General features: G+C 36.0%; 1 protein-coding gene across 1 annotated transcript; it reads left to right on the top strand.

Annotated features, from left to right (window-relative positions):
- Nucleotides 1-8,468: 8,468 nt before the first annotated feature.
- On the top strand, nucleotides 8,469-25,311 carry Dhc93AB (Dynein heavy chain at 93AB). Its single transcript, XM_015319429.2, has 32 exons — nucleotides 8,469-8,714; nucleotides 8,776-9,008; nucleotides 9,129-9,394; nucleotides 9,526-9,932; nucleotides 9,999-10,426; nucleotides 10,506-10,747; nucleotides 10,817-11,084; nucleotides 11,184-12,057; nucleotides 12,156-12,510; nucleotides 12,597-12,868; nucleotides 12,991-13,371; nucleotides 13,718-13,866; nucleotides 14,510-14,755; nucleotides 14,850-15,381; nucleotides 15,483-16,047; nucleotides 16,134-18,527; nucleotides 18,609-18,970; nucleotides 19,034-19,510; nucleotides 19,596-19,860; nucleotides 19,925-20,274; nucleotides 20,338-20,600; nucleotides 20,661-20,957; nucleotides 21,035-21,204; nucleotides 21,283-21,586; nucleotides 21,656-22,125; nucleotides 22,208-22,762; nucleotides 22,837-23,137; nucleotides 23,207-23,790; nucleotides 23,872-23,999; nucleotides 24,072-24,286; nucleotides 24,352-24,708; nucleotides 24,791-25,311. The coding sequence occupies exons 1-32, from the start codon at nucleotides 8,477-8,479 to the stop codon at nucleotides 25,232-25,234; spliced, it is 13,392 nt and encodes a 4,463-aa protein (XP_015174915.2). The 5' UTR covers nucleotides 8,469-8,476; the 3' UTR covers nucleotides 25,235-25,311.
- The last annotated feature ends 1,406 nt before the right edge of the window (nucleotides 25,312-26,717 follow it).

Here is a 26,717-nt window from a genome sequence, read left to right as displayed (position 1 = left end):
AGAAGGTGTTTATAAGAAGGGATAGAGAAAGGAGGGAACTTCGCTGTGATTCGTCGCACCGGTGTGAGATGTTCTCTTTCAAACGAAAAGAAAAAAAAGGGCCGAAAGAAGATTGAGAAATGAGAGGAAATCGAAAAATTTTCCCTTTAGATATTTCGAACGTGTCACATCTTGCTATCTTCGAAAAATTCTCTATCTTTCTTTCTCTTTTTTTCTCTCTCTTTCTCTCTGATTATCTTTCTCTCATCTTTCAAGGAATGGTAAAGCAGTGAATTATGCATGAAGACATTCTATGAAATTTTACGACTTATTCGTACCCGTACACTCAAATTCGCTATTTATCAAACGTTACTTTTAAAACGATGTTTCTTTAATTATTTTTTATGAGATTGTATCATTAACACTTCATCTATCTTTTCGTGATTTGTTAACTATCGTCCGGGGTTTGTAAAAATCCTGACGATGTAAATAACATTTCTATTTTTATTTTATTGCATCTCTTAACAATTAACGATATTTCTTAATTATTATAATATTTTATGTATAAGTTGTAAAGTAAAAAAGAAATAAAATAGAAAGAAAGGTTAATAAGTGTAAAAAAATAATCGAAAAATAATAGATGACAATTGAAGATCCTATTTTTAATAAGTTTCCGATAGATAAAGCGTTAACAAGAAATCTTTTTATTTTACATTTACAATTTTTCTATTAAATGAAAAAATTAAAGTCAAAATTACCTGTTGGATCCATAGTAAGTGGCGCCACAATATTTTTCCACATTTACGACAAATCTCACCAGGGGTAAGAAAATCAACAAGAAGTGATAGTCGAACGATAACAAATGCACTTGCACCATAGACAATATCAAAGTTTGTTTTCGAAAGAAAAAGAAGGAAACACTGTGAGTATTGAATTATTCGAATCAAACGATAAAATAACACGCGAATTTGATAAATAACATTTAATGATTTTTTTGTTTTAATTTTTTCTCTATGCGAAATTATTTGGAAGATCTGTTACGATATTATCACCACGGGTAGTTTTATTTTTATTTTTTTCTCTCTCTCACTCTCCCTCTCACTCTCTTTCCAATTATTAAAGTTAAAAAATAATTTTGTCAAATTTTTCCTTACACCAAGAGAATACAAAGTCTGGAATGTGTCCAGGTAAATTTAATGACGAAGCAAGTAGTAGTAACGCGGTCGTTGCTAGGAACTGTTTGCTTTAGACCACACCCGTATGATCCATAAACTTTAGTATTGTCGATAACCCATTATCTTTTCTATATTATTTAAAAAAAAGCAAATAAAAAAAAGATACACGATTGGTATGCGACAGAAATGAAACTTTTCTGTGTTGATAATCTTATTGAATTATTAGATTATTATTAGATATGTTTTCATTTTTTTTTAGGAAAATAAACTGAGTATAAGAGAATCTGTATAGTGAGTTCTATCCTTCTCTTTTTTTCAACCTTTATATTTTCTTTCTTTTTAGTATCGTTTCATAAAATTTGGTCGTTACCGTCGCCATAGAAAGATCCACTTCAAAAATGCGAGTTGGATAGGAAAATACGATGAGATACTTTCAGGACTGACTTGTTCGACGAAAAAAGAGAGAGAGAGAGAGAAAGTTCTTATTTTATTTTATTATTATAAAGAATTTATGGAATATATTTCTTATTCCCTCTTTTTTCTATATTATGTGACTTTCTTGTCAACCAAAATTCTTGCTCCTACTAGTAACATATATATACATAAGATATTTCCGTTTCCTCTTTCTCTCTCTCTCTCTCTCTCTCTCTCTCTCTTTCTCTTTCTCTTAAACCCTCGTCAAAACTCGAACGAGCTTCGAGTATTTCCCCTCTTTTCGGCACTCTAGTGTCGCGATATGACGAAAATCCATCCTGCCATCGCGGTAAGAGGACTTGCTGAGACAAAGCGAACTTTAGGAGAGAAATAGAAAGAGAGAGAGAGAGAGAGAGAGAGAGAGAGAGAGAGTAAAGGAGAAAGTGAAGAAGAAAGAAACAAAAACAATGATAGAGAAGGATATAGAATAAAAGATGGATACCTCAACGTCAGCGAGATCGAAGATCCTTTTTCTTCTTCTTTTCGTATCGAGAGAGAAAACGAGAGAAAAATTGGTGGAAGAAAGGGGAAAAAAGGTAAAATGTGGAATGAAGCGTGCACAGTATTATCCACGGATAATATACGAATATACCACCGAGTATATATATATACATAAGTATATATATATATATATATATACTTATGTATGTACTTTAGAGTGTGAGGACTGTTACGCTCGTAAAGTAAGCTGATATGAATGCGGATGGCATCATTTTACGTGTCTCTACTACATTTTACATACAACTTTCTTTTTTTCTTGTCATCTTCTTTACTTTCCGTAGCTTTATTCAAGGACTTGCTTTCAACGTCTATATGTTGGTATATACGTCACTCTTTGTCTTCTCCAAAAAGTTTCTATCCCTATCCCTTTTCCTTACTCTCTTTCTCTTTCTAGCAATAAGCGGAAGTATTATAGAAGGTCTCAGGTGGCAGGAAATTGGCCTAAATTGGACAACGAAAACTATTGTCCTCGTATATTCGAACGGGGAAAAGATCCTTTAATTTATTCTAACATACCACTCGGTAATACTATTTTATTTTATTTTTTTTTTTCTGAACAAAACAATAAGAACGAATTAAATGAACACGTTTTCGAACATTCTATTGTTTTATTTCTTTTTTTTTTTAGTTTTTCTTTCTCTTTTTCTGTTCTCTTCGAAAGGGAAAGAGTCTCCCTTTTTTTAATTCATATTTTATTGTATTTTGATGATGTTACTTTTTCTTGATACAAATATTTTGAAATAATTAACTTTGTGATCACGTACTATGGAAACTAACGTTTTTCAATACTAAACGTATCATGACCGGTCAAATGATTGTCAAATTTTTTGGAGAAATTTCTTACAAATTAATTGTGCTATAGGTGATTCAAAAATTAATTCTTACTTCATAAATGGCATAATATTTTTTGCTATACGTACATCGTAAAATATTTATAACTTTTTGACGATCATTTGATTCATTGTGACAAGTATAAATGAAATAAATAAGTAAAAATAAGTGATGAAATAAATAAGTAACTCCATAGTACGTTTAGTGTTAACAGCACTATTTTATTTTTTTTAAATTTCTTCTTAATTTTTCTCTTTTTTTTTGTTTAGGATTCAAGTGAAATTTTAGAATTTTTCCTCTCGTATCTTTTCGTGTGAGAGAGAGAGAGAGAGAGAGAGAGAGAAAATAGAGAAAAAAAGAGTGACAAGCTTTAGAAGCAAGAATGTCGGATTACGATGATAGTAGAAGCGTCAGGAGCGTTCTCGATTCTGAGAAGTCTGAGGAGGGTACAGAACCAATGCCAACTTGGCAGAATCATCCGTGTGAAGAGAAAATGGGGGAATTCGAGAAGCTCTTACAATCGATGATGGACTCTCGCGACTCGTCACATGAAGAAACTGAAAAGGATGAGGAAGAAATCGAGATCGAAGAGAAGAAGAACGTGATTGTTGGTGAGTGTGTTTTATTAATATTCCTTTAAAAAGTATCTCGATTTGAATGAATTATTTTATTTTTTTTTTTTGACATTGACGCAAAATTATATTCTACTAATCGGTCTATATTTATGAAGATAAATAAAAAAAGAAAAATTGGGGGAGTTGGGTAGACAAAATTGAGGAATAGAAGCGAAAAGAAATTAAACATCGTCTCGCGCGAGAAAAGGTTAAAAAAGCAATCCCCCGAACGTTAGACGGGGAATGGGGATAGGGTGGGAGACGAAAGAAAGGTGGCTATGAATTTACGGGAGTCATTTAGTGTCCATTTTACGCTTTATTCGTATCAACTAAGCGTCGAGTTGAAGAGAAAGAAAGAAAGAGAAGGTAAGATAACGGAAAGTTTGCTTTGGGGTTGAAGAAAAAAAAGGGGTGAGGAAAAGCTTAAGAAAGAAAAAGAGAATACGGGAAGTAACTGAGATAGAAAGAGAAAGAGACTTCCGAGAACAGAGAAGAGAACCCAGGTAACCTGTTGAGAGCTTCTGGAGAGGGCGAAAATGGAGAGCTTGCTGCAGCTTAACTTGGAGAATTTCCCAGACACACGCCAAGGGCATTACGAGGGAAAGTGGTGTTGAAGTCAGTTCTGCTTCTTGCGTCTGCACGCGCGCGCACACACATACCTTCAACTTAAAATAAAAGAAAATTTCTTTAGTCCCCAGTTTGAATTTTTTTCCTTTCACTATTTTTTATTTTTATGTCTTATTTTTCTTCATATTTTTCTTTTTATTCTTTTTTTTTTTTTTTTTTTAGGAACAAAAGGAGGATGCTATTTCCGCAATTTACTAATATTTTTCTTGTACGGGATAAATAAGACTCGTGTGTGGAAAACTTATTTCAAATGCCGATAGTGTATTTCTGGCTGGAGAATTAGCGACGATTCAAAGAACGTGGATTCGTTGATCTCGGCAAAAATTCTTTCCCCCTTTTTATGAAGGATCAGAGAATGAGAGAGAGAGAGAGAGAGAGATCATGTTCAGACAGAGATTAACTCTATTAGGAGGATAAAAATTACCACGTGAAAGAAACCCTCTTTATAGGTCTTTACGTTTACGGAATAACGAACGATCACTGGTATTGATCGAAATATTAATCGGTTGTAAGTTTAGCAATGGTAAAAACGTAAAGTAGGATGGACAAAAATATTTTGTTACAAATATAATGAACGTATTAAAAATAAAAATCGAAAATAAAAAGTGTGTACTTATACTTATAGTGTTTTTAAACAGACCAATCATCGTAAAACTCGTTTATCACGAAGTAAGAAAATTAAGGTCATAAAATGAGAAAACCACAGTAAAACGTTAGCAGCAGGTAAACGTTTAATAGCATCGAGAGGACCAAAAGTATCGTCACGCAATTTAGTAATGTCCCCTTACTGTCTCAGAATTCTGTCTGATTCTCTCATTCTCAGAACGTAACGACGATGCCAACGTTAGGGTGGTACTATCTACCTCCTTCTTCCTTCCCTGAAAATACTAGCATAATTAAAATAATAAATTCTGTTGGCGGTGCGAGACGCCCTTTAGCGCTGCCTAAATTAGTAACACGTAGTGGTACTACGTATCGCGAAATTCTCTCATGCGTTTCTATGCTAGCCGCAGAAGGCGTGTCTTGAATTATAAACGTTGGAGAGAACCACACATGTTCTTTCTCTTTCTCTCTCTATTTTCTTCCCTTCTTCGTTGTCTTTCATTTCTTTTGCTTCTTTCTTTTCTGTTTTTTCTTTTTTTTTTTTTTTTAGACAGATGCCCTAATCCTGAAGATCGTAAGGAAGGTTTGCCGCGCGTGTCGAGGTCGCTCACGAGATAGGATTCTGATTTCATTAGGGAAATGTTCGTTAGGAAACGTACCTGGCTACGAGCCAATTCGATCTCACGCTTCGTCGAATTTATTCTCTGAAATTGCGGATTCCGAAATGTCCGACAGATCCTGTCTCTTTTTTTCTTTTCTTTTCTTTTTTTTTTCTCTTTACACTCTCATTCTTCTTCTTCTACTTCTTCTTTCGATAGTGGACCGTAAAACTGGACAATTCGGATGGAAAATCAAAATTCGAGAAATCTAATGTATTCCTGAAACTTTTGTCGAGATATTTTTTCCTATCTTTCTTTTTTTCTTTTTTTTTGAAACGAGAAAACGTCGAGAGGGCCAACAAATACTATATCCAAGGATTATCATAATGTCGCTCGTCAGCCTGAAACGCGCATAAGCGAACGTGACGAGTACATATTTCCGAAGTGACAGTATTTTCTTTTTTTTCGTTCCTTCTTTTCTTTTCATAAGCCTACTCTTGAAAAAGTTTTCTATGCGTTCAATTCGACAGATGTGTCTTTTATCTTTTTTTTCTCTCTCTCTCTCTCTTCCTTTTATCATTTTTTTTTTAATCTTTCGATCACCAGAATATTCTCATTCGTTGGTAGTGTCGAGTTTACGAGAGACAACGTCTATATCGTCGGTTCTTATTTGCTCTTGGTTTATTTCTGTCAATCAGGATTTTCCGATCGGACGAGACCGAACGAGCTTTACGAGAGGGCTTGCAAGGAATGTTGAATGATTCGCGAGTTGAATATCAAACACGAAGGGCGGAATAATACTTGCTCGTGTAGAAGTTCGTAACATTCGATTGGTAGTTCGATCTATCGAATGTTACAGTATCTTGAAAATAATTGAGAAACTTTGGTATAACAAACACACCTTTTAGTCACCCATCCATCTTGTGTGATTAGGCAACACTTTATACGCACGAATGTTTGCGGATACAAAGAGGTTTTAATAAAGTTTCTTACCGATAGATGGAATTGACAAACAGTTTTAACCGAAAAAATAAGAAGTTATGTCTATATTTTCTACATAAATAAAATATTAAATCAAATTAATAATAATTTCAATTATTGACGATAAATTTTTTTTTTAATTTATTCCTTTTTATTTTAAGCAAAAAGTTAAAAATAAATAAATAAATGTTCTCCTTTGAGCCGAATTTTCTATTAATCCCATGTAAGAAAATGGCGGATCTTTTCTTTCTTCTTTCAATAAAGAAAAAGAAAGAAAGAAAGAGAAGGAGGAGGAGGAGGAAGACATTTTAAAGGCGTTGTCGGGGGTAGTATCGCGACGTTGAATCGACGAAGGCGTCTGTGAAAAATGACATCGGGCTGAAAAGCTCCCTAAATAAGAAATCACTTTTGAAGTTGCACGGAGAGCGCATTATTCACTCGCTAGGAAAAGTCGAAAGTAAAATGGTCCTTCGACTCCGCGCGGGATTCTCGGTCATCAATTTTCACGTCGCGTTTTCGTCGCGACAAAAAAAAAAAGAAAGAAAAAAAAATCGCGCGAAAAGCGTTTTGAACCGAGTAGAAAAAAAGGAAGGGAGAGAAGAGAAAAAGGGCGGAGGGGGGAGGAGTCGAGGATCGAATGAAACGTGGAATTATCTGTTTTGGCGTGTGCAACGCCGATAATCCGGGAGCTTCCTTTGTTGTTTGTAAAAAATGGAAGGAAAATGGAAAGAACGAAAAGCAAAATGGGGTAGAAGTGAGAATGAAAGATCGGAACGATAACTTAACATGTTTTTCTTTTTGTTTCTTTTCTCTTTTTCTATTTTTTTTTTTATCCTAAAGGACATTTCACGGTGATTAATTGAATGATCTCAGTAATTAAAGAAAATAAATCTAAGTAATTGCGGGTGTTGTAATTGATGAACACCGTTCCTCGTACCTACTTTTCGAAATTGGTAAAGAGAGAGAGAGAGAGAGAGAGAGAGAGAGAGAAAGGAAAGGAGTTTCAATCTTTATCCAAACAGTTATCTCTCAATTATCGAGTTCAATTTGTGCAAGGAAGATTTGGCAAAATGGTGTATTTTTCTTTATACAAAATAACGGGATTGTTTTAATATTTGAATAAAATTTTGCATGAAAAGAATTGAGCGCATTCTTCTGATTACTTTATATTTTTAAAAAGAAAGGAAGAAAAATTGTACGAACAAACTTAATGGATTATTTTATACATTACAAATTTACCATATTAAAGAATAAATGTATCTATGCTTGAAAAAAAAAGAGAAATAATTATATCAAGAAATATATCAAATAGTAATTTCGTTTCAATAAATTGCAATTTTATTGCCGTATAATAGAACACGAAAAGAATTGACCTATCTCTTAAAGTTAAAATGTTTCTGGGAATTTATGTAGGCCAGTCGATATTTAGGCTCGACCAAGTTTTTTTTTCTTACAGTCTGTCGTTTAATAGATTAGATTGAATAAAGAAACAGATTTCAAGAATTTATTTAAAATTATTTTTACGACGCTTATTTACGCTCTTATTCTTTTGTATAAAAATTAAAAAAAAAAATTAATACTATAAAAAAATATTATCCCTATCTTCGCGCCTGTGACATTTGAAATAATTAATTAAGAAATAATGTAAGACATACTCACACAACTTTTAAATTCCCCAAATTTCTTTAAAATTCATTGATCAGAATGTTGATGAAAATTTGCTGAAGATGTTGCTCTTTATCTGAAGGTTCTGTATCAACTGGAATGGTTTCTTTACAAATAGCAATAATAGAAATAAGTAATGGATAAAAGACGGATCGCGTGCTACGTCAGCCGCGTTTCAGGACATATCGTGCGTTCCGTGACAATAGGTTCGCCAATAAGCAAGCGACCCTTCTCCAGAGACACGATCATTGCCAATGGTAGTGGCAACGGTACCAGGCTCAGTCCGTACCTGGTCTTCTGACCTGCTTGCCAAGCTTTAAAGTAATATTAATAGAACTTAGACATATTTGATCCTAACTAGTTAAGAACATTAATTATTAATAGAGGTCTGTCTCTCTCTTTCTTTCTGTTCGTTTTAACAGAAGACATGACTGCACCAGACGCACCAACGGATTTTCGTCTAGAATATATTGGAGGATTTATACAAAAGTCACTTAAATTGAAACCAGAAAAATGGGGAAAATTATTATTGACCGAAGAATACAGAAACGCTGTATTAGATTTTTTGAACAATCCATTACCGATGACACTATTCGTTGTATTGACACCGAACGTTCAATTGGTAGCATCAACATCTTTTCCTATACCATGTCAGAGAATGAAAGGTAAGAGTAGGTAAAGTCAAGAAAATACACTAAATTAAACGATTTCATGAATTTTCGTTAGGTCTTTATATCGTGAAAACAATAAAAGCGCCATTACCAAAAGAAAAAGGTGATTATTCGTCGTTGTTAATAATCGGTGATCTCTCTCATCGCGTGGTCGATCAATTGGCAACATTGATTGATAACGTTTTCGCACCACTTCTGAGTAATCCCAACAATCATAAGGATCTACCGGATGTTACGATCCAGGATATCTCGAAACACGTGCACTCGCTCAGAGGTACTTTGTATCAGGTGAGATTTCTTTTTCTTTTATTTGTTTAGGGAAAGGGAAGGGAATTGTAATTTTAAGAAAAAGATTAATTGGTCGAATATCAAGGACGATTAAAAGGACGTTTTCCTCGAGACGATCAGGTGAAAGGTCAAGTTAATGGCAGGACAGTTCTACCGATGCCAGCCGGCTTGGAAAAGGTGACGGAGGTTGAGAGATTGGTCTCGACGGTAGGACCGCAAGCGGTCGATTTGTATCTGAAGAGCGCCATCGAGGGTGTCGTGATAAAGTGGGCTTATTTGGTGAATGACGTTGTCACTCAAGAATCGAGCGCCGCTTTTGACAACGGTCAACAACCAACTCCGAACGTTGAACTTGATTATTGGTCCGTCAGACTGGCGAATTTAAGGTGATATATTGCAAAATATATTAAATGACAATAACAAAAAAATGATGACAGAAATAAAAGCAATAATATGTGATATTATCAAGGTAAATATCATATTCTTTATATTATTTTTATGTTTCATTTTTTTCTAGATATATCTACGATCAGCTACAGGAAGATAGGGTAAAGAAAATGGCTACGATTTTAGAGAAAACCGAGAGCGCATATTTTCCGTGTTTTCGAACGTTATCGGAAAATGTTGTGGCATCTTTAGAAGAGGCAAAAGATATATCCTTGTATTTGATGCCATTGAATAAGTGGTTTAAAGCGGTTGAAGAAACAGAATTTTCCGAGACTAAACCTTTGATGGGAATTTTGATTCATTCGTTAGGATTGGCATGGGCTAATTCGAAATATTATCAGAGTTCGTCCAAATTGATAATCATGTTACGACAAATATGCAATCTGTTGATACAAGTTGCACAAAGATTTCTCGACCCTACGTCGATATTTCAGAGCGACGTGGACGAAGCACTTCAACGCGTTCAGATATCACGAGGTATGAGAATATATGAACATGATATATAAAAGTCGATATATTATAACATAAATCTTGCTATCTCAGACATTCTGGAAGAATTCAAACGTCAGTTCGAGGCAAGAAGGAACATGCCTGGTATGAAACCTGACTCACCACCGTGGTCTTTCAATTCCGGGGTAGTTTTTATGCGTCTCGACGCGTTCCTCAAACGTTTGGCGGATATCGAGTGGTTATTCAATACCGTATTAGAATTTGCCAAGCTAGAGAAGATAGAAATCGGTGGTATTCTCGGTCGATCGCTCAGCGTAAGGATCATAGATATTTTCAAAGAATTCCAACACCTTTTTGTTTCTTTAACGGTACAAACAAATGACGTACTCGATCCAGACGATGAAACATTTACATTAGATTGCGTCAAATTTAATTTATCTATTACTGATTTGGATAGTAAATTGGCCGTAATATTATGTCAAGCATTCGACGATTGCGGTAATCTCGAAAGTGTATTCAAGGTATATTAATATTTCATTGCACAATAATTAGATAAATAAATTATTTATTAATTAATATATTGATTGAAAATAATTTCAGTTAATCAATATCGCAGGATCGGTGTTGGATAGGCCAATGATACGTAAGCAATTTAACGATCGTTATTCAAGGATTCTGGAGCTGCTTAACATCGAGTTGACCGTTGTTGAAGCTTTGTTCAATCGTGGGACAAAAGGTGCTCTGGCTGATCTTCCACCTCTGACAGCTTCTTTAACTTTTACCAATATGCTCAGAAAACGAATCGAACGACCAATTCAAAATTTCAAAGCCATGCCAAATCCGTATGTAAAAAAAGTATTCTTTTATCGTTAAATTGAAAACTAATAATAATAATATTCATATTTTTTTAGCATCGTTAATACCGAAGAGGGTATTGCCATAATCGAACGTTATGAAAGACTCGTTAATATTATTACGAAAAAAGAAGAAAATCTTTTCGTTGAATGGGTGGAAGCTGTTCCAAGAACTGTTGATACCGGTTTGAATTGTAATTTAATGATCAAGGATCGACAATCTATTTTGCAATTAAATTTCGATCCTGACCTATTAGCCATTTTGAAAGAAGTCAAGTACTTAAAACGCATGTCTCGTTCTGATATTCCTCAAGAAGCTTTAGAGGTTATTACTTTACTTTTCATCTTTATCAATAATTTTTATAGATTTATATATAAATTGTAATAAAAATGTATAACAAAAAGAAAATAAATAATTAATCAGGTGTCGGAGAAAGCAGAAACATTTAGAAAATTTCATATGTTACTTAACGCTACTATCGATTCTTACAACGACATTCGAAAATCAACGAAAAACGTTGAACTCGATTTGATCAAATCCGAGCTAGCGGAAATCGATTCGATGATAAACCGAGGCGAGTCCGAACTCTGTTGGCGATCAGAAGGACTTTTGGAATACATTGTCAAATTGGAAGAGCTCGTAAACGGGCTTTGGAAACGCGTTAGAGCTGCTCAAACGAACGTGAACAAGATTAAATTGATTTTGGAGCCTTGGACGAAGATGCCACTGTTCGGAAGAAAGGATTGTCGTAAGGATGCATTGCTTTGTTTGGACGAACGACAAGAAAGAGTTTCGAAACGTTACGCTGACGTGAAAAAAATTGCCGAACAAATACACTCGTTATTGGAAGAAAATAAACAATTATTTCAAATCAATGATGATTCTGATGATGATAAGAAAGAAGTTTGGAAAGAGTATGTTAAATACGTGGACGATATAGTAATTGAATCACTTCGTAAAGCTGTTGGGTGTACGCTTGGTTATCTGGCAGACAACATGGATTCGAGTGTTCAAAACGAGCCACTATTAGAAGCCAAATTAGAATTGAGAGAACCCGATCTTTATTATGCACCATCATTGGAACCTGACGATCCCGATGGTCTCGAACAACTTATTACTGGATTATTGAACGATACCATTGGTATGGCTGGGCTTATTCCACGATTGAGATCTGATTATATCGACTATATCGAAGAATTGGAAAACGATCCTGATATCAAGGGAATGAAAAATGAAATATTAGAAAGTTTAGCTAACGCGATAGACGAGGCTATAGATTTTTGTGGCAATTTCGAAGGTATATACTTAGATATAACATATTGTTAATGAACTAATTAACTCAATCATTAAATTCTGTTTAATTAAATCTGTTATTCGTTAATCATTTGAAATTAGGATACGCATTTCTTTGGCTTGAAGATAGGGATGTGGTAATGCAACAATTTCTCGAATACAGTCGACAGTTAACGATGGAGGAAATGGAGATGGTAACGGCACAGGATCCCAAGGGTCCAGTGCGGTCCGCGCCGAAGAAGGAGCAATTTCGCGAACAAATCGATCTCTACGAGGGTCTTTATTTTGAGATCGAGGAGATAGATCTTTCGAGAGTGTTTTGCGGTTGGTTCAGAGTAGACATTCGACCCTTCAGACAATCGGTCCTGAATACTGTTTGTAAATGGTCGAATATGTTTAAAGCACATATGGTTAATCATGTTACTAGCAGTTTATCGGATCTTGGAGCTTTCATAAGGTAATAAAAAAAAAACTAAGACACGTTTCCCCCGTTTATTATTAAAATATTAGCCCCCGATTGAAAGTACTCAAATATCGATTTAGACGAGCGGACGAAGGTTTGTTGCAACAAGTACAACCGGGAGATTATCTGGGACTCGTTAGCATTATGGGGTATTTGATGCAAGTTAAAGAGAGACAACCTACCACAGACGAGATGTTCAAACCCTTGGAAGAGACCGTTGAATTACTCAAGTTTTACGATCAAGATATTCCCGAAGAAGTGAACGTATTACTTAAAGAACTTCCAGAACAATGGGCCAATACGAAAAAATTGGCCCTCATGGTGAAACAACAGGTTGCTCCCTTACAAGCGGGTTAGTCAAACTTTTGTTAACTTTCCCTCTCTCTCTCTCTCTCTCTCTCTCTCTCTCTCTCTCTTTTAAAGTCTTTATGTCTTGTATTAGAAAAATCATTCAAACGAAATATCACATCTTAGGTGAGGTTTCCAGAATTCGTAGTAGAATTTCTGCATTTGATACAACGATCATGCTTTATCGGGAAGCATTTAGGCGTAATGATTTCTTTAAATTTGACTGTAAACAACCTTACGAATTATTGGATGAAGCTCATCAAGAAATTCACATGTTGGAATGTCAAATGAGAGATATACAGGAATCGGCTTCATTGTTTGAAGTTATTGTACCAGAATTCAAGCAATTGAAGCAATGTAGAAAGGAATTAAAGATGCTTAAACAATTGTGGGATTACGTGAACATCGTAGTGAGCAGTATAGACGGATGGAAGACTACACCTTGGAGAAAAATCGATGTTGAAAATATGGATATAGAGTGTAAAAAGTTTGCCAAAGAAATACGAAGTTAGTAATTTTCAATGAATACTTAGAATTGGACTGTGAGTTATGTATAAACGGAATCATGCATCAATTTTAATAAAATTGAATTCTCGCTGTCATCTATTGTAAAAGGACACGTGTATTACTTTGTAAATGATTAATATCATAAAAATTTACAATTTATTAAAAAGACTTTAACTCTCAATTATTAAATTTAACTCAATTTATTAAAGTTGTTTTTTGCAATCTCAATGATAAATGAACTAATCGTCATTTGGTCTGTTCATATATAAAACGGTCCTATTTGTGTATTGTATTTTTTTAATTAAAAATTAAATTGAAATTAATTATTATTTTTTTACTTGATTAGCTTTAGATAAAGAGATGCGTCAATGGGATATTTACATATCGCTTGAAGCTACTGTTAAAAATATGTTGACATCGTTACGAGCAGTCGGTGAACTTCAAAATCCAGCGATTCGGGAAAGACATTGGCGTCAATTGATGAACAGTACGAAGGTATCACTGTTACGTATTAGATTAAATTTTTCATTATTGCGATAAGTATGATTAAGAAATTGTTTTATGAAATTTATGATATATTTTTTTTTGATACTAATATTTACGGCTACTTTTAAATCGCAAATGTTGCATTTAAATGTATATTAGAAATAGTTGCACTGCTGTATATATACGCTGTCGATGTTGCAGAAATTGGGCTACATGACTCCAGAGATGACCGTAAGTTCACTGTATATAAAGTGCACCGCATAATATATTTTTTTAAATTATTGTATCAAAACCTTTTTCTTTTTTTCGATTCCTGCTTTAACATCATAACATCAGAAAAGCATTGTGTCATTTATTTAAATTAAATTATTTAATTATTTTTAAGGTTTCAATTCATTTTGGATAAAATATGTATTTCTATAATAATGAGGTGCATCTCTCAATATTAATTTAATATCATAATCTTAACGATCATTGTAAAATATCATATTGTACATTTAATTGAATAAATTCATTGTACAATACATCGTTCATGAAACCGAATATGCACTTGATCAGCCTTAGATCCTTTCATTCCTAAATTTAAAATATTAAAAATAGAATATATTTTGAATATAATGAACAATACGTTAGACAAGATTCCATTGTGTAGGTGCGTTTTGTAATGGACGAATTGACAAAGTTGGCCGATTTGCTCGAATTGAATCTTCACGAGTGTGAAGAAGAAGTGAAGAATATTGTTGATAAAGCGGTGAAAGAAATGTCGATGGAGAGATATATGAAAGAATTGAACGTGACTTGGTCGAAAATGGAATTCGAGAAAGAGATTCACGTTAGAACGGGTGCAACTTTGATCAGAGCGAGTGAAGAATTAATCGAAACTTTGGAAGAAAATCAGGTACCCAAGCTGTGTATGGGCAAGAACTTTTATCTAGAAAAATATATAAGTTCGAATTGATTCGATCGATTTTCCACGATAAAATTGATTACAGGTTCAATTGCAAAATTTAATCACGTCCAAGTTCATAGCACACTTCTTGGAAGAGGTTTCTGCTTGGCAAAAAAAGTTAAGCGTTGCCGATCAAGTTACCACGGTTTGGTTTGAAGTACAACGAACTTGGATGCATTTGGAAAGTATTTTCATGTCATCAGAAGATATTCGTCGTCAATTACCCGTCGACGCTGAAAGATTTAATAAAATAGACAAGGAATTTAAAGAGATGACTACGGAAATGGCAAAGACACCTAACGTTATTGAAGCAACGAATAAAGAAGGTTTGGTAGCTGCATTGGATATACTTCAAAAAGAACTTGTACTGTGCGAGAAAGCATTAGCCGAATATTTGGAAACTAAACGTTTGGCATTTCCTCGATTTTACTTCGTATCGTCGAGCGATTTATTAGACATTTTGTCTAATGGAAATCAACCGGAAATAGTAGCGAAACATTTAACGAAATTGTTCGATTCGATGGCTCGATTAAAATTCGACGATTCGAACGAGGAAACGATTAAGCGAGTATCAGGTGAACATTAACTAGAGAATACCATTATTAATTAAATGTAAAATAAATTTAAACTCTATAGTTAAAAGGTTAATTAACGTAGCTGTTAATTCCATTCCTAGGAATGTTCGCTAAAGATGGAGAATACGTGGAATTTTGTAATTGCGAAATGATTTGCGATGGACCGGTCGAGGTTTGGTTGAATCGACTTCAACGTTCCATGAGAATTTCTATTCGGCATTATTTCAGTGAAGCAGTTATAGCTTACGAGGAAAAACCACGAGAGCAATGGCTTTTCGATTATCCAGCTCAAGTTTCTCTATGTGGTACGCAAATTTGGTGGACAACTGAAGTTAATTTAGCTTTCGCTAGATTGGAGGAAGGCTATGATAGTGCAATAAAAGATTACTTGAAGAAACAAATATCTCAATTAAGTACACTGATAACGTTATTAATCGGCGAACTTACCAAACAAGAGAGACAAAAGGTAATGACGATTTGTACGATAGACGTACACTCTAGGGATGTCGTAACTAAGTTGGTTCAGTCAAAGATAGAAACGGCTCAAGCCTTTCAATGGCAAAGTCAATTACGTCATCGTTGGGATGAGAAGGAAAAGGATTGCTTTGCCAATATTTGCGACGCGCAATTTAAGTATTCTCATGAATATTTGGGAAATACTCCTAGGTAAGATATAAGATAGGTAAGATTAAGTTTTGAACTAAATTAGATTTTTCTACGTGATTATTTTGATTTTGATCGATTATTTTTAGGCTGGTCATCACACCACTGACAGATAGATGTTATATAACTTTAACGCAATCGTTACATTTGATCATGGGTGGTGGACCAGCAGGGCCAGCTGGAACAGGTAAAACAGAGACAACTAAGGATCTCGGTAGAGCTCTTGGAATTATGGTCTACGTTTTCAATTGTTCCGAACAAATGGATTACAAATCCTGTGGAAACATATACAAGGGTTTGGCACAAACGGGTGCCTGGGGATGTTTCGACGAGTTCAATCGAATCACAGTAGAGGTATTGTCAGTAGTCGCCGTCCAAGTTAAATCGATTCAAGACGCCATCAGGGATAAAAAGAAAAAATTCAATTTCATGGGTGAGATTATTGGATTGGAACCGACCGTGGGAATATTCATAACCATGAATCCTGGTTACGCTGGTCGTACGGAGTTACCGGAAAATTTGAAAGCCCTATTTCGACCTTGCGCTATGGTAGTACCTGATTTCGAATTGATTTGCGAGATTATGTTGGTAGCTGAGGGATTTCAGGAAGCGAGAGTATTAGCAAGAAAATTTATCACGCTTTATACGTTGTGCAAAGAATTATTATCGAAACAAGATCATTACGATTGGGGACTAAGGGCTATTAAATCCGTTCTCGTAGTCGCAGGAAGTTTGAAAAGAGGTGATCCTGGCAGACCCGAAGAAGAAGTTCTTATGAGAGCGCTGAGAGATTTTAATATTCCTAAAGTAGTCTCGGATGATCTACCTGTTTTCATGGGATTGATCGCGGATCTTTTTCCTGCCTTGGATGTACCCAGAAAACGAGACGTAGAATTTGAGAAGATGGTTAAACAAGCAGCTACAGATCTTTCATTGCAACCGGAAGATGGTTTCATTCTTAAAGTTGTACAATTGGAGGAATTACTCGAAGTAAGACATTCCGTATTCATAGTAGGTTCTGCTGGATCTGGGAAAACTCAAGTATGGAAGACATTGTTTAGAACGTATCAGAACATTAAGAGGAAACCAATTTACAACGATTTGAATCCAAAAGCTGTAACCAATGACGAATTATTTGGTATTATCAATCCAGCTACGCGCGAATGGAAAGATGGTCTATTTTCTGTGATCATGCGAGAACAAGCTAATTTGGGTGGAGATAATCCTAAGTGGATTCTGTTGGACGGTGATATCGATCCAATGTGGATTGAATCTTTAAACACTGTCATGGATGATAACAAAGTACTTACGTTGGCAAGCAACGAGAGAATAGCTTTGACCCCAGCTATGAGATTGTTGTTTGAGATTTCTAATCTTAAAACGGCTACACCTGCTACTGTATCACGAGCTGGAATTTTGTATATTAATCCGCAAGATTTAGGATGGAATCCATATGTCACTAGTTGGGTCGAGAAAAGGAGCAATCCTGTTGAAAAATCCTGTTTGGTGATGCTATTTGACAAATACATTCCAACGTGTTTGGAAACTTTAAGAAACAGATTTAAAAAGATTACGCCAATAGCCGATATGGCACACGTAGAAATGTTATGCTATTTATTGAATTGTCTTTTGAAGCCAGAATTAACGGCAAATGATTTTTATAAAGACCATTACGAACTTTATTTTGTTTTCGCGGCCGTTTGGGCATTTGGTTCAGCCATGTTTCAAGATCAGACTATAGATTATCGTATAGAGTTTACCAAATGGTGGGCTAACGAGTTCGATCAAATTAAATTTCCATCGGAAGGCACTGTTTTCGATTACTACATTGATTCGGAGACAAAAGATTTTGTTCCATGGACTGAACGTCTTCCAAAGTTCGAGCTTGACCCAGAAATGCCTTTACAAGCCGTTTTGGTTTACACTTCTGAATGTATTAGAATAAAATATTTTTTGGATTTATTGATGCCCGAAAAACATCCCGTGATGTTAGTTGGTTCAGCAGGTTCTGGAAAAACCATTTTGATTAACGAAAAGCTTTTACAATTGTCGGAAAATTATGCCATTGCTAACGTACCGTTTAATTTTTACACGACCTCGGAAATGTTGCAAAAGATTTTGGAAAAATCATTGGAGAAGAAAGCTGGTAGAAATTATGGACCACCGGGAAATAAAAATTTGGTATATTTCATCGATGACATGAATATGCCGGAGGTCGATAGTTACGGTACAGTTCAACCTCACACTTTGATTCGTCAACATTTGGATTATGGTCATTGGTATGACAGAACGAAACTAACACTGAAAGATATACATAATTGTCAATACGTGAGTTGTATGAATCCCACGGCAGGATCTTTTACGATTAATCCGAGATTGCAAAGACACTTTGTTGTGTTTGCCGTTAGTTTTCCTAACACCGAATCTTTGACAACAATCTATTCCTCAATATTGTCGCAACATCTTGCTAACGTTGAACATAGGTGATTGATGAAAAAATATTTTTAATATTAAATTTTTATGTAAACGTTTTGTAAATTGTGTTTACCCATTATTATTTTCAGATTTCCACTATGCGTCACCGAACTCTGTCCCAATATCGTTCAAGCCTCGATTCAACTGCATCATCGTTGCGCACAGATGTTCCTACCGACAGCCGTCAAGTTTCATTATATTTTCAATCTCCGAGATCTTTCCAACTGCTTCCAAGGCTTGTTGTTCAGCGGCAACGAGTGCTTGCAATCGCCGATCGATTTAATAAGACTTTGGATGCACGAGACTCACCGAGTTTACGGAGACAAATTGATCGAAGAAAAGGATATTGAAACTTTTACCAAATTGCAATTGGATATCTTAAAAAAGAATGTTGAAGAAGTCGACGAGGGTTCGATACTGGAAAAACCAAATATTTATTGTCATTTCGCAGGTACATTTCTATTAAATAATTCGAATAGTATTATGATTTTTAAATGAACAAAATATTTTCTAGGAGGAGTCGGTGAACCTAAATATATGCCAATAAAAGATTGGAGTACATTACATCGATTATTATCCGAGGCTATGGTCAGTTATAACGATCTCGTGGCTGCCATGAATTTAGTGTTATTTGAGGACGCCATGATGAATGTCTGCCGCATAAATAGGATATTGGAATCGCCAAGAGGAAGCGCATTGCTGGTTGGCGTCGGTGGTTCTGGCAAACAGAGCCTTTCCCGTTTGGCTGCCTTCATAAGTTCGCTGGAAGTTTTCCAGATTCAATTGAAGAAGGGTTACGGCATCGTTGATCTTAAGTTGGAACTCGCTTCACTATATCTAAAATCAGGATTAAAGAATCTTGGTATTGTCTTTCTCATGACCGATGCTCAAGTACCTAACGAACAATTTCTTGTTCTAATTAACGACATGCTAGCATCCGGCGAGGTTCCCGATCTTTTCGCCGAAGACGAGATAGAAAATATTATAGCAGGTATATTTTTGATCTATAAGTTACATTATTGCTCTCCTTAATATTATTTATAAACGGAATATTGGATTTGATTAAATCATTATAGGAGTTCGTAATGAAGTCAAAGGAGCCGGTATGCTGGACACTCGTGAAAATTGTTGGAAATTTTTTATTGATCGCGTGAGACGTCAATTAAGAATAGTTTTATGTTTCTCACCAGTTGGATCAACGCTTAGAGTCAGGTCAAGAAAGTTTCCGGCTATAGTTAATAGTACAGCTATTAATTGGTTTCACGAATGGCCTCAGGAAGCTTTGATGTCAGTGTCCAAAAGATTTTTGCAAGAACTTAATGAACTTCCAGAAAGTTACAGGTTAATCATTTGTATTTCTTTTTATTTATGAATGAGAAAGTTGTAATAACTTCGTTTTTTTTAGGGAATCGGTTGCAAAATTCATGGCTCATGCCCATACAAGCGTAAACACAGCAAGTCGACAGTATTTAGCTAGCGAGCGTCGTTACAATTACACGACACCTAAATCCTTTTTAGAACAGATCAGTCTCTATTCGAGATTGTTGAAAACCAAATCTAGCGAGCTTCGTGCGCGTGTAACAAGATTAGAAAATGGTTTAGATAAACTTAGATCTACCGCAGTTCAAGTGGATGGTTTGAAAGAAAAGTTGGCAGAACAAGAAGTGGAATTGCAACAGAAAAACGAAGCTGCCGATGCTCTGATTACCATTGTGGGCGTTGAAACGGAAAAGGTTCAAAAAGAGAAAGCGTTAGGTAATTATTTGAACGAACACATTAAAACGGGGGACACATAAAAAATGTCAATAAATTTAACAGCCGACGAGGAAGAATGCAAAGTAGCTGTAATAGCCGAGGAAGTGGCGAAGAAGCAAAAGGATTGCGAGGCGGATTTAATGAAAGCCGAACCTGCTTTATTGGCAGCCCAAGAAGCTTTGAATACATTAAATAAAGCGAATCTAACCGAATTGAAGTCATTTGGTTCGCCACCTGGTGCCGTGACAAACGTGACGGCAGCTGTTATGGTTTTACTTGCACCTAATGGAAAAGTTCCTAAAGATAGAAGCTGGAAAGCAGCTAAGGTATTTTATTATAAAATTAATTCAACATTTAATGTGACTAACTAAATATTTTTTTTCTAGATCGTTATGGCAAAAGTTGATACTTTTTTGGATGCTTTAATTAATTACGACAAAGAAAATATCCATCCGGAAGTTATAAAAGCGATACAACCGTATCTGAAAGATTCGGAATTTGAACCAGAATTCGTAAGATCGAAATCTGCCGCTGCCGCAGGTTTGTGCGCTTGGGTTATCAATATTATCAAATTTTACGAAGTTTTTTGCGATGTTGAACCAAAGAGGCAAGCACTAGCTCAGGCGAACGCCGAATTGGCTGCCGCGCAAGAAAAATCAGCGATCATTAAACTAAAAGTTGCTGTAAGTGCTCTTTTGATTGTGTTAGACAACGTGTTCATAAATATTCTAAAATCTCATTATTATTTGTTTCTTAATAGTCTTTGGAAGAACAGTTGGCCAAGTTAACCGCAGACTTTGAACAAGCGACGGCTGAAAAACTAAAGTGTCAACAGGAAGCAGATGCGACTAACGCAACGATCGCACTTGCTAATAGACTGGTCGGTGGACTGGCATCTGAGAACGTTCGTTGGGCTGAGTCTGTAGCAAGGTACAAAAAAAACAAACAACTAAACATATAATGTAAGAAGTAAATTAAATGAATAATTGTAAACATTGACAAATATAGTTTCATGCAGCAAGCATCCACTTTACCGGGAGATGTTCTTCTAGTAACAGCATTTATATCATACGTTGGTTGTTTTACAAAACAATTCCGTCAAGATTTATTGAATAAGCAGTGGTTACCATTTTTACGAAACGTTGAACCTTCCGTGCCAATTACTGAAGGATTGGATCCTCTATCATTATTGACAGATGACACGCAAATCGCCAAATGGAATAATGAGGGTTTACCAAACGACAGAATGTCAACAGAAAATGCTACCATTCTAATTAGTTCGGATCGTTGGCCACTAATGATAGATCCACAGGTAACCCAATAACTAACTATCCATAGAACTAACGGGTAATAATTAATATACTACTTGTCATTATCGTAGCTTCAAGGTATTAAATGGATCAAAGAAAAATATGGCAACGAGTTACGAGTCATTAGATTAGGCCAACGAGGTTATCTCGAAGTGATCGAGCATTCCTTGGCAGCTGGATCAACGGTACTTCTCGAAAACATCGGTGAAAGCGTTGATCCAGTTTTGGATACATTGCTAGGACGCAATTTAATTAAAAAAGGTAAGGCCATCAAAATAGGCGACAAAGAAGTAGAATATAATTCTAACTTTCGGCTAATACTTCATACGAAATTGGCGAATCCTCATTATAAACCTGAGATGCAAGCTCAAACGACATTGATCAACTTCACCGTGACGAGGGATGGCCTTGAAGATCAATTGCTGGCAGAGGTCGTAAAAGCTGAAAGACCCGATTTGGAGGAACTTAAAGCGGAACTAACGAGACAGCAAAATGATTTTAAAATTACATTGAACAGTTTGGAAGATTCTCTTCTTTCGAGGTTTCTTATAATTATATTTAACAAATTTAGATTATTTTTGATCGATTGATTTTTTTCTTAGAATGGCAATTTATTATCGTAGATTGTCGTCAGCTGGTAGCAACGTTCTCGAGGACACGTCATTGGTCGAAAATTTAGAAACGACGAAAAGAACAGCTGCAGAAATCGAATCTAGGGTAACCGAAGCGCGTGGTACTAGTCGAGAAATCGATGCTGCACGAGAACTTTATCGACCAGCCGCAGCCCGTGCTTCCTTGCTGTATTTCATTTTAAATGATTTGAACACTATAAATCCAATCTACCAATTTTCGTTAAAAGCCTTCAGCGTAGTATTTCAAAATGCTATTTCAAAAGCCGAGCCTGCGGCAAACGTTAATAGTAGAGTTCAAAATCTCATAGAATGTATAACCTATTCGGTTTTTATGTACACGACGAGGGGTCTCTTCGAATGCGACAAATTGATCTTTACTTGTCAAATGGCCTTTCAAATTCTCTTGGCATGCGACGAAGTTACTCCCGGTGAACTCGATTTTCTTTTGAGATTTCCCATAACTCCTCATGTCACATCTCCCGTTGATTTTCTCACGAATACCAGTTGGGGTGGAATTAGGAGTCTTGCCACGAGAGAAGAATTTCGGTGAGAAATGATGTAGAACAACTAGATAAGGAAATAGAACAATTGATTTTTAAATAATGCAATTCCTTTTACAGTAACTTGGATAGGGACATAGAAGGTTCGACGAAGCGTTGGAAAAAATTCGTCGAGTGTGAATGCCCGGAACGTGAAAAATTTCCGCAAGAGTGGAAAAATAAAACAGCGATACAAAGGTTGTGCATGCTGAGAGCTTTACGGCCTGATCGAATGACTTACGCTATTACAGCTTTTATCGAGGAGAAACTCGGTCCAAGATACACCGAAGGAAGAACAGTGGAGTTTGCGAAATCTTTCGAAGAAGCTAGTCCTAGTACACCAATATTTTTTATCCTCTCACCCGGTGTCAATCCTCTCAAGGTAAAGTAACTTTCTCGGTATGCTGCCGTCTTCCCAAATTATTATTTATCTTTTGTCGTACTATTTTAGGATGTGGAAGACCTTGGCCGAAGATTACAGTTCACGTGCGACAATCAAAATTTCCATAACGTTTCTCTCGGTCAAGGTCAAGAGACCGTAGCCGAACAGGCCATGGACGTAGCGGCTAAAAATGGTCATTGGGTTATATTACAGAATATACATCTCGTGAAAAAATGGTTACCCTTATTAGAGAAAAAATTAGAAACGGCCGCTGATGGGTCCCACGATGATTACAGAGTTTTTATGAGCGCCGAACCGGCAAGCTCGCCTTCCGGTCATATAATTCCTCAGGGTATCCTAGAGTCGTCTATCAAAATCACGAACGAACCGCCAACTGGTATGCAGGCTAACCTACACAAAGCCTTAGATAATTTTACTCAGGAGACCTTAGAAATGTGTTCTAAGGAAGCTGAATTCAAAGCTATTTTGTTCTCCCTTTGTTACTTTCATGCTGTTGTTGCTGAACGACGAAAGTTTGGTCCTCAAGGATGGAACAAAATTTATCCTTTTAACGTCGGCGACTTGAACATTAGCGTTAGTGTGCTCTACAATTACTTGGAAGCTAGTCCTAAGGTTCCATGGGAAGATCTAAGGTTAGTAATTTATCGAGATAACATTTTCGTAATAAAGTTTCTTCGACGAAAAGTCATTAAGATATTATTTAATACTAAAAGGTATCTCTTCGGTGAAATTATGTATGGTGGACACATAACCGACGACTGGGATAGAAGACTCTGCGTTTCTTACCTTGAAGAATTCTTGCAACCAGATCTGGTCAATGGAGAATTACAATTAGCACCAGGTATGATTTATTATGTCTTATTGCACAAAATCTATTGTTTTTGATATAACGAATTTAACATTTTTATTAAAGGTTTCCCAGCACCACCCAACACAGATCTAGCTGGTTATCACACTTACATAGACGAGGTTATACCTCCGGAATCTCCATATTTGTATGGGTTACATCCAAACGCTGAGATAGGTTTTTTAACAATGACTGCAGAAAATTTATTTAAAACCGTTTTCGAAATGCAGCCGAGAGATGCAGGTAGTTCTGGTGGACAGACAGTAACCAGAGAAGATAAGGTATCTTGATTATGATAATCGTTTATTTAATTAATTGAATTTAATCATACGATCTTTTAACATAGGTTAAACAAATGTTGGACGAAATAATAGAGAAATTACCAGATGAGTTCAAGATGTCTGAGATAATGGGTAAGGTCGAGGAACGTACTCCTTACGTGATCGTAGCCTTTCAAGAGTGCGAAAGGATGAATTATTTGACGAGTGAGATCAAACGGTCCCTACGTGAGCTGGATTTAGGATTGAAGGGTGAACTGACGATCACATCGGACATGGAGGATTTGGAAAACGCTTTGTTTCTCGATCAAGTTCCACCCGTTTGGGCGATGAGAGCGTATCCCTCTTTGTTGGGTCTTACAAGTTGGTTCGTCGACTTATTATTGAGGCTTAGAGAATTGGAAAGTTGGTCTACCGACTTTGTTGTAAGAGAAAATTCTAACTCTTATTATTTTTCCTTTGAATGTTATTCAATTTAACAACAATCTCTTGATTCTTTTTGTTCAGTTACCAGCCTCGGTCTGGCTAGCTGGCTTTTTCAATCCACAATCGTTATTGACAGCGATCATGCAGTCTACGGCTAGGAGGCAGGAATTACCGTTAGACAAAATGTGCCTTCACTGCGACGTGACGAAGAAGAACAAAGAGGAATTTACTTCGGCACCGAGAGACGGCGCCTACGTTCATGGAATTTTTATGGAAGGGGCTAGGTGGGACGTTCAGACTGGTATTATAATAGATTCCAAACCTAAAGAATTGTTCCCTCTGATGCCGGTTATAAATGTACGAGCTATTACGCAGGACAAACAAGATTTGAGAAACATGTACGAGTGTCCGGTTTATAAAACTCGTACACGCGGTCCCACTTATGTATGGACTTTCAATTTAAAAACCAAGGATAAACCAGCTAAATGGACTCTAGCAGGTGTTGCACTTTTGCTTCAAACTTAAATGATTTTATTTCATTTGGTAGAATCACGATCGTACCTGAACAAAAAAATATATTATAATATAAATAAATACTATAACTACATGTATCTGTTAAAAATAACGTATATGAAAAATTATATACTCGTCTATAAAAGATAATAATATTAACATGAAAGTTTTAACGTTTCGAGTAATACTCACTAAGAAAAAAGGAAAGGAAACTTTAATCTCATCTTGTCACTTAGCCTAATCGAAGTCGTTGCTCAGCCGCGATTACTCAACGTAAATAGGACGTAGATCGTCAGACGGTACTCCCGGAAGACCGGGATAGGACGGCAGGCCACACGAAAATACTAGGACATCGACTAATCGAGCGAAGGTTAATAAAACGAAAGACGAAGGAAACTAACTCGAAGTCTCGGAGGAGGCCTCCTCCTTCCCTCCTTTCTTTCTTCCTTACTTCTTTTTTTCTTCGAACGAAAGGGTCGAATTTTCTACGATGGGGAAAAAAGAAATTATCCGTCATTCGTAGGAACTCCTCTCTTGGATAAGAAAGAACAAAGCTGTAAAAAAAATAGGGGAGGGGTTAGGGGGATCAGTACCGAATGGTGGGAGTAATAAACAAAAGTTGAAATTTAACCAGCTACAAAGTATCGGTCAATTTAATTTACGACTCTCAAAACTTTAACTAAAAGCTTTAGAAAAAAAGCGAGAAATAAGAAGAAAGAAAGGTAAAAAAGAAAAAGAGTGATCTAAAAACGAATTATAAGGAACAAAAGAAGGATGGTGGTATTAAGAGATACAAGATTTATCCAGCTTGGAGACATAAAAGCTTTCAGATTGCGGCAGTGGATCAAAATTGTATCGTGTTAGCTAAAGAAATTTGATTTTCCGTTGGAGAAGTGAGAGAGTGCGTGTGTCCTCCACGGATAAGAAAAGCCGGTGTGCAATTTTTGTATTCGTAGTTGTCGTCGTATCGTCGAAAGGAGAAACGATTTTCCAAAATAGAATGGAACCCTCCATCAAATATGCAGAGGTTATTAGCTCAGGAAGGAGCGAAGAAAAATGTTTGCTCTTCTCCCTCTTCTTTTTTTTTTTTTTTTTTTTCCTTACTTTGATACAACCCTTAGCGCCAAAGGGAACGGCCGTATACTTTCGATAAACTCAAGAAGTTTCTTCTCCTAGGTAGACTTAACTCGAGCGCGGTTTCAAAGTTACTATTACTATTTTCTTGAGTTTCCCCCAGGTGTGAGAGAATTTCCTCTAACTCTATCGTCGTTAGAAAAAGAAAAAATAAACCAGAAAAAAAGAATAACTTCTACTTTGGGATAGGGTGAGATAGGAAGATAGAGAGAGAGAGAGAGAGAGAATGGGATATTAAAGTTGCCTCATGAATCCCATCGGATGCAACGCCTATAGAAGGAAGGGAAGACAAAATTATCAGCCCTTTGATGAAGCTCGGTGATTGGTTCGGAAACACCCTCAACACCGCGATTTCGCGTTC

Source organism: Polistes dominula, unplaced genomic scaffold (assembly GCF_049000335.1).
Source record: "Polistes dominula isolate Pdom_NZ unplaced genomic scaffold, Pdom_raw_medaka contig_24, whole genome shotgun sequence".
Lineage (NCBI taxonomy): Eukaryota > Metazoa > Arthropoda > Insecta > Hymenoptera > Vespidae > Polistes > Polistes dominula.
This window is presented reverse-complemented; position numbering and strand designations above follow the sequence as displayed.

What these genes read in the sequence shown, in the direction of transcription:
- Dhc93AB (XM_015319429.2), top strand. Translation starts at nt 8,477, where the DNA reads ATGACTGCACCAGACGCACCAACGGATTTTCGTCTAGAATATATTGGA. An exon ending in AAACTTTGGAAGAAAATCAG is followed by an intron (nt 14,756 to 14,849) that starts GTACCCAAGCTG and finishes AATTGATTACAG; the next exon opens with GTTCAATTGCAAAATTTAAT. An exon ending in TCAAAAAGAGAAAGCGTTAG is followed by an intron (nt 20,275 to 20,337) that starts GTAATTATTTGA and finishes TAAATTTAACAG; the next exon opens with CCGACGAGGAAGAATGCAAA.